General features: G+C 39.3%; 1 protein-coding gene across 2 annotated transcripts in view; it reads left to right on the forward strand.

Annotated features, from left to right (window-relative positions):
* The window catches only part of Pcca (propionyl-CoA carboxylase subunit alpha), a 343,795-nt gene that overhangs the window by 136,628 nt on the left and 198,138 nt on the right, over positions 1 to 9,029 (forward strand). For both annotated transcript variants that reach the window (XM_031361748.1, XM_031361749.1), the window contains 2 exons: positions 3,100 to 3,194; positions 6,170 to 6,320. In XM_031361748.1, coding sequence (XP_031217608.1) covers positions 3,100 to 3,194; positions 6,170 to 6,320 — 246 coding nt within the window. The remainder of the gene's footprint in view (positions 1 to 3,099; positions 3,195 to 6,169; positions 6,321 to 9,029) is intronic.

Below are 9,029 nucleotides of genomic sequence, written 5' to 3' on the forward strand. Positions count from 1 at the left end.
ACACACACACACAGACACCACATTCTTACACACACACACACAGACACCACATTCTTACACACATACACACACACACACACACACACACACACACACAGAGAGAGAGAGAGAGAGAGAGAGAGAGAGAGAGAAAGAGATCTCAGAATATGGTACTGTTAATCTAAATTAGTACCCCAACAGCTTAGGCTTTCTAAGTTCCTTAAATTTCAATGTAAACTTTAGATTTTACCCATTAACCTAACTCCTTTATAACATACCTACTTAGACACCCAACTACTGCGTTTTGGATTTGGGTTGTATTGGTTCTAGATTGACTTTTTCATCAGCCCACGAACCTAAAATAGCTCATAGTTTATATAAGTCTTCATTAGTCCCTCCAGAGGTTCTTTTTAGTTTTAAGTCTAAAGGTTCGTTATCTCTCATTCATCTCCCCCTAGACACTTGATCATTTTGACCCTGTGATGTGCTTAGCTCTTCATTACTTTTGACCTTGTGATGTGCTAACTGCTGCATTAGTTTGATTTACCATTTATGTGTTGTTGTTCATGTAATTCACACAGATGATTTTTGTGCACTGGTTTTAAAACAGGCATCTTTGCTAAATCCTTTTAAAAATTTGTGTTTTTAGATCTTGTGTTGAGTGAGCATCTCAAAATGCAGAGGTGGAAGGTTCTGCTACCTCTGGTGGGAGCACACTACACTGCTTGAGCTTTAGATACCCCTGATGGATCGTGGATCCTTGAGAGCAGAGATGGGGTCTTAGTTCTTTGCTGTTCCAGCAGCTAGGCCTTTGTGTTTCATTAATATTCAAAAAATGTTTGTTACTTAAGTAGTTACACATCCACATTAGCATTTAGTTTAATTACCTTTGACCTCCCTTCTGGGGTATGTTTTTAAGCATAGGTCTGTCCCCTAGTAAATGGATAACCCAGATGTCTCCCCCATCTGATCTATCTTAGGTTTTAAAAAATCTATTCACTTTCCAGTTTTCATGAGCATATTTGTATTATAATTTACATTTATAGGGTTGCTTTAATAATTTTTCCTCAGTAGGAACTAAGCAGTGTTGGTCTACCCTCCCCTCATAAAGGGCCAGTACAAATGCAGAGTTCCCATGGGGAACCAATAAGCTTATTATTAGGCTTTCTCATGGAGCATGTGTGAGGGGTTATGGGCAGGAGTGTTGGTGTCCCTCCAGCAGCCACAATAAAGGTAGCTATGGCATTCAACATGAATGATGGCTGGGAAGCCATAGCTGTATGGATGGAACCCTCTTCTTTTTTGTCATCTAGTTTGAATACTCTAGGCCCTCCCAAGACCCAAAGCCACATGTAATTAGGGCACAAGTATGCACAAGTAGCTGGGAAGAATGACTTGACTAGCAGATGAAGGTCCAGTGGCCCTGTCCAGCCCTCGTACGTCAATGAGGACACATGAACAGTGAACAAGCACAGCTGTGGTAGTGCTTTGCTGTCCACGTGGTCTACTGACAATGACAGTGCTAAAGTAACTTTTACGTGAGCACCCCCATCCTGTGTCTCCTGAGGTGTACACTGGGAATGATCAACTAGAGAACCACTGCTGTTCCCTAAGCTATGTTCAGGGATCCTCAAGAGCATGTGTTATCATGAAGCCTCTTGAGGATCATGCACATGACCATTTCTTGTTCAGCACATAAAAGGTTATAGCCAAAGTGTACAACAGCTCACAAGGGAAAGGGTCATCTTTCCCTTATAAGTTTATTTTATTAATGTTTTCCAGTATATCATCACTAGTTTTTTAAAATACTTAATAAATTCCCTAAGCTTTTCATTTTGACTTTATATGTATGGCTGTTTTGCCAGCATGTATGTCTAGGTACCAATTGTGTGCCAAATTCTCTACACTTTTTAGAGCAACCAAGGAGACTATATAGAATCAGAGAGAAACAAACACTTGATTCTATATCTGAGTCTTTTTTTTTTTAAACAGTTGCAAGTGCTTTTTGAGGTTCTTTGTTGTTTATTTCTTGGAGACAAAATGGACTTTTACTTCCTTACCAAATAAAATAAAAAAAAAGAGATTAAGAGTTATTTTCAGGAGTTAAAATATTTTTAGATGAACCTCATGCAGCTACCTTGGAGTCTTAGAAGTAAAATGCTAAGCTATTGGCAGCCGATGCTTCTAAATTTTTCCTTTATTACTTGAAATAAGTTTTGAGTTTAGAAAGGCTTTAGTCCTAAAAATGTCCAGTCATATATTCACTATTCATGCCCTAGCTAATTATGTGTGTTGTGAGTATGCTTTTTTAAAAACTGGTAACAGCCATATAAAACATTAATATAATATTTCTACCAGCTTTCTGTAATACATGAAGGAACCATAACAGAAAGCCCTGCAGTGAGGCTGGATAGCTGCTTGGTGCTAAAATTAGTGACTCATTTTAGAGCTCCTAAAACAAGTCTGTGACCCTAAAATATGTGCTCAGGAACATTCAAACAACTCTGAATGATTCAACACAGCGAGCGTCATGTTCTCTCCAGGGGCCCCAGTTTATTTCTCCCTCTCACAAACGGAAAGCAGCTAGCTCCTGGCCATCATTTCTAGTTTCCTCTGACAGAATAAGCACAGCAGTGCTACCCACACACACATAACAACACACTGGATAAGAACAACAGATATGTTTGTAGAATGATCTGCTGTCCCTGCTTATTGGTGACCAAAAGGCATGACCCTGGCCAGCTCTTTCTCAGTGCTTCTCACTTTCACAGTGGCTTTTGACCTTCCAGCCATTATTAAATGATCATCATATGACCATCTGTGCTGGAAATGCAACATGAGGATCACTTTCCTCTGCTGTTTTAACTAATAATATTTTATTGTATTCTAGAGTTGTAAATATATTTTTCTTCTGTTAATATTAACCCAGTGTGTGTTTTGAAAGCTTTGTATTCTCTGAAGTCTGGATATTAAGCAGCAAGGAAAGTGAAATGGTGGGCGGTGTTAGATGGGGAGTGTTAGATGGGGATGTTCGGGGGCGGGGTTAGCTGGGGAGTATGAGCTGGGGAGTGTCAGCTGGTGACCATCACTGCTAGTGTTCTCAAGTGACACCACTCTCAGGTTTTAGGGGATAAACATGGCAATGCTCTGTGGCTCAATGAGAGGGAGTGCTCGATCCAGAGAAGAAACCAGAAGGTTGTAGAGGAGGCGCCAAGGTAAGCGTTGCCCCAGAGAGCACCCATAAAACGACCTGATTTTAATCATTTTTTACATTAAAACTTTTGGTTAACATTACCTTAATATAAATTTTACCAATAGATGTTTTTATATTAATGATTAAGAGCCTGTTACTTGATGTCCCTCAGTATTTCAGTGCATAAAAGTGAGAAGTGTATTTTCAAGAAGTAGATTTTTAATAGGTGAGCATTGGATAGACAGTTGTGACTTGTTTAGGTTTGAGGGTTGTGCAGAGCCTGCCAGTTCTCAGGACACCTAGAGTAGACATGCTTCTTAGGCTAGAGAAACGTTAGCAAAGTTGGTCCTGGGGTTCCTACTGAGAGAGGGTTCCTGGATATGTTCTTGAGCAGTTCTTGATTCATCTGAGCTGCTCTGCTGGCTCCCAGCAGCTGCAGTGGAGTTGAGGCACTTCATGAGAATCCATTCCTATTCAGTAGGTACTTGCTATTCAGTAGAGAGGCAAATGCAGGTGGAGCTCTAAATTTGAGGTCAGCCTGGTTTACATAGAGAGTTCAAGAAGAAGAAGAAGCCCAATTGGTGTCAGGCATGGTGCTGACAAGTATGACAAGTATGTCAAGTATGCTCACAACTTAGTTTCTCAGAGGCTAAGGCAGGAAGATCACCATGAATTCAAGCCCAGCTGTGCTATCGTGAGTATCAGGCCTGCCAAAGGCTACATTGCAAGACCTTCTCCCAAAAATCAAAGTCAAGCAACCCACCCCCCAGACTTAAAAACAAAAACAAAACCCAGTTGAGTATATGTAGTTGTTTTGAAATGCCAACCACTAAAATATATATCATAGTACTTTAATTTGCAAAGCCAACATGCCTTAATATGTGTTTAGTCTCAAAAGAATATATATGACCATGGGTAAAATTTTAATCACAGGGAACAATTATTCCCTATTTTAGACACAATGGTTAAAAGCAAGGGGTAATGTGGTGGTCCTAAAACATGGTGTCTTAGTCCTTTGACTTTGCTCTTACTTAGTGCTGGGGAGGTCTGCATCACCTTGTCCTGTGACTGCATTACCAATAGAATACCTAGCAACTGTGCTGCTGCTAGGCAAGGGTTACAGTGTAGAAGTGGATAAGACCAGAAAGAACAAAATGGAGTCTACTTAACTCCCGGAAGCCTCCATATTTATACGCTTTCCTTATTTTGGTTGCATTAGCTTTATCAGGTGGTAGTTTTCCAGATTTCTCTATGCCTATATTTATTAGGACACTGCAGAACTATATCTATAATAAAAAATTCTTAACACCTAAAGCCATCCAGTAATCCCACTGTCACCTGAAGGGTGATTAGAAAGTACATCTGTTTATTTGTCTGCTTAGCCCTGTCCCTATGGCATTCTAAATGATTGTTGATGGCTTGAATCTATCAATTTATATGGAATTGAAATGTAATCCTACTGTTGAAAGACAGCACAAGATTGCTTGCTACAATTTAAGGAATGGGATAGGAAAGTGTCCAAGTTTTTAGCCTAAAACCAGGAATGAGACAGCAGATTAAAAGAATTTTAGAATGCAAAAACAAAACGAAACGAAACAGACAAAGCAAAGCAACAGCAGCCAAATGCAGTCTGGACCTTATTTGGATCTTAATTCTAAGGAAAGTAGTCTTTATACTGATACTTACAAGGAAGTTAGAGAAATTTTGAACACTGACTAACTACTAATTGAGCACTGAGAAGCTGTTAGGGAGGTCTTTTGCTACAGAGACCAGTGAGTCTGTAGAAGAGTGGGCATGAGACACAGGCATATCAGGAGTGGCTCTTTCTAGATGCCATTCTGGACGAAGAAGAGCACATACAATTTCAGTATCCCATCCCATCATGAATATTGTACAGCATGATTGACAGATCTTATAGGAGGAGAACATCAGCCTGCAAATAGAAATGGAGTTAATGTTGATTTTATTTTTCAGAGCCCTTCTTATGTAGAACCACAATCAGAATATACTGGTTGTCTGGTGTGCACCCCCCTCATTCATATATATATATATATATATATATATATATATATATATATATATATATATATCTCCCCATTTAAACAAGTTTTGATGAAAACATTTTAGTCTGACCTGCCTGTGAGAGAGTGATTTTGAAACAGGCATGAGAGGTTTACTAGATGCATTTATGTTCTACAAAGGCATTGTGAACACCGAGTTAGCAAATACTGAACTGTCTTGCCTAGGAGAAATAGAGGCCATAACATTTTCACATAACATGAAAATATGATTTATGCACCTGGTCAGGGTAGAACCTTGTTTTCTGTATAACCAAGTTGAAGAACACCTCATTTAACTGCAATGCAAGACTGTCTAGGCTTCCCTCACATGTAGGCCTTCTTCAGAAGACCCTTCACAGCCATTGTGCTCACAGGAGCCCAGAGAGCACTTGAGCATAAAAGTCAAGAGTCTCTCAAACATCACTGCTCTCCTCTCCCTCTTTCCTTGGAGATGACAGTGACTGAATATAGTTCCTGGAACAGGAAGGCGGTCATTTGTTAACCCTCAGCTTTGACAACTTTCTTCTCTAGTGTTCATGTATGCATAAAGGTGTTACACACATGCATTTTTAAGGGTACATAAGTTCAATCAAGGAACAAGTTTGCACACACAGAACCTATGAAGAATGAAGGTTGTGTATGTCAGTCTCCACTAAGTTATATGTGTTTTAGCTTGAAGTAACTCCCAGTATACATGTTCAGTTTTACTAAGTTAAAATTGTGTATTTTAGCAATGAAGTCGTAGGGTAATGTGAAAAGACGAAATGTTCCGTAAGATGTGACATTGGCTTGGTGAAGCATGTTGCACATGACTCAGCGTGTGCTATGAAACATGACCAGTTCCTAAATTGATTCAGATGACTCTATGTAGCAGTTTCATGTAAGGCTATAAAAGATCACCTGAGGCTTTGCTGCTGAGTGCTTTGTGTATTTGTAGCATTTTTCTGGATCCTGAGACTCGCCGAGCAATGGGAGAGCAGGCTGTGGCTTTGGCTAAAGCTGTGAGGTATTCTTCTGCTGGAACTGTGGAATTTCTTGTGGACTCCAAGAAGAATTTTTACTTCTTGGAGATGAATACAAGACTCCAGGTAATGACATTTGTTTTTATTCCTCTCCATGCTTCTTTGCTCCTCCTCATGCATTCTTTTTCTATTTTGTTTTATAGTAAAATTTAAAAATCAGCACCATAAATGCAAACATTTGTTCTTTTTTTTTTTTTTTTTTTTTTTTTTTTTTTGGTTTTTCGAGACAGGGTTTCTCTGTGTAGCCCTGGCTGTCCTGGAACTCACTCTGTAGACCAGGCTGGCCTCGAACTCAGAAATCCGCCTGCCTCTGCCTCCCAAGTGCTGGGATTAAAGGCATGAGCCACCACTGCCCGGCAACATTTGTTCTTTATATTTGTGATGATACACCTACCTGGTAAGGAGAACTAAGAAGCCTACTAATTTATTTATTTTATTTAATTTATTTATTTTTAAGTTATATATGCATTTAAATTATATATAACTTAAGTTTTATATGCATTTTGCCTGCGTGTATATATGTGCACCACATACATGCAGTGCCCTTAGAGGTGGGAAGAGGAAGTCAGATCCCCTAGGACTGGAGTTACAGAGTTTTGAGCTACGATATGGGTGCTGAAAATCAAACCTGGGTTCTCTAGAATTGCAGCCAGGGCTCTTACTTAGTTGTTGAGCCATCTGTCCAGCCCCATCCATAGTCTGTCAACTTGAAGGCCAATGTTTAGCCTCCTACACTGTTCATATTCCTAATACCTGATAATACTCTGTGGACAGTCTCCTTGGTTTGCTTGACCGTTTTAGGATGAGCTGTACTTGTCAGAATTTGTGTGCTGGTCAGAGAACTTGGTGCTATAGTCAGAAAGAGACAAGTTCTTAAGTGTCTTCTAAAGGGGTAGAGGAAGGAGACCCAATGTGAACTTCTGGGAGTCACTTTTAAGTGACTCCAGTGACTCCCAAGTTCCTGAGGAACTGCCACCTCTGCCCCAGTTAGGAAAAGTCCAGTGGCCACCCTGGTTTGTGACTTCCTGAGTTCTAGCTACCATCTCAGAGGTCACCAGCGCTGCAACAGGTGGCTGTTTTTCCTTCTTCTTTTTTCCCTCCCTCATTAAATTGTGTGTGTGTGTGTGTATACATATATATACACACATATATGTATATATACATACATATATATACACACACATATATATGTGTATATATATATGTATACACACTTGTGGGGCGTATTCATACACACACACATACAGGGAGTTACATATGTGTGTGTGTGTGTGTATAAAAGTAGAACAAAAGCATTTGTTGAACAAATCATGAAGCATCAGTGGGGGCTGGTGGTACAAAACTCCAGCACTGTTTGCAGAGCCTCCCTTCTGTCTTTCATTCCATCTCCCTCCATCTCTATAGTGTCTCCTATTCTGATGGAAATACTGTTATTTTGTTGCCATACTAGTTTTACTAGCTGTTTATTATCTTTAGCTTTCTTTTGGTTGTTGTTGTTGAGGTCATATAACATTTATTCTTTGGTGTTCATGTAGTTCAAATAGGAATTTTCATGCTAGTCCATATGATACCGCTTTGAAGAAAATAAGAGTTTATATTTCAGCTTCTGTAAATGCTTAATGTATTTCCCATTTTACTCATTTCGTGAAATCACAGCCTGGACCAGAGTGTAAGGTCAGGCTTCAGCAGAGTGTTCCTCTTGGAACTGAGCAAGAGATATCATTTTAAATGTAAATAAAGAAAATATCTAATAAAAAAAGAAGAATCTGGCACCAGGTGGTTGTCAGTTAACCTGTTGTTCTTTGTTTCGTGGCAGACTGCTCTAGTCTGCCTTAGCTGTTACCTGGCTTTCTCCTTAAGTATCTCCATGTTCAAAGCTCCTCTTTCTAAAAGGATAACAGTCATCAGATTTGGGGTCAGTCAACTCTAGTATGATCTTAATTTGATTGTATCTGTTAAGACTCTTCCCAGATAAGGTCATATTCACAGGTTCATGATGAACATGAATTTAGATGGAATTCCATTCAATCTGGTGCATCATTTGTAAAACACTTTTGGTGTGCAAAAGAAGAAAATATATTGTGGTTTCATGACATCAGGGATCCAGGATGGTGTGGATTAGGAAATGACACTTTTAACGGTAGTGTCTGGTATAAATCATACTATGCCTGAAAATAGCATCCACGTTGCTTCCATTAGGCTCTTAGTGGGTGGGGTGGGTTGCCTGTGTTGGGAGAGGCAGTTGAGTGTCTCTGGGCTGAAGTTGAGTATGGCTTGAATGCTTTTGTTATGCTGGCGGCCCTTCATAGATCACCTGGGTGTCTGAGCACGTCTCTATGTTGATGCTCTACACTTAGCTTTAGGGGTTACCTCGAGCAGTCTTTTTTCAGTTGCTTTCTTCATGTTCATACATGTCCCTGGAAGTGGACTCTTCCTTCATGTATCTGGACCTTTCAACATATGAGTGATTGCAAGATAGATGCTTTTAAGGAATGATTCATTGATTTTTATTTTATGTGCATTGGTGTTCTCACTCTGTGTATATCTGGGCAAAGGTGTCGGATCCCCTGGAACTGGGTTTACAGGTAGTTATAGTGAACTGCTGTGTGGATGTTGAGAGTTGAACATAGGTCAATTCATAGCAGCTCCCAACTCCAGCCCCAAGATAAATAAATAAATACATACATATATATGTATATATTTATATATAAATTAATATATTAAATAAATATATTACTAAATATTATATATATATGTATATGTATATATATATGT

Source organism: Mastomys coucha, unplaced genomic scaffold, assembly GCF_008632895.1.
Source record: "Mastomys coucha isolate ucsf_1 unplaced genomic scaffold, UCSF_Mcou_1 pScaffold9, whole genome shotgun sequence".
NCBI classification, from domain to species: Eukaryota; Metazoa; Chordata; class Mammalia; order Rodentia; family Muridae; genus Mastomys; species Mastomys coucha.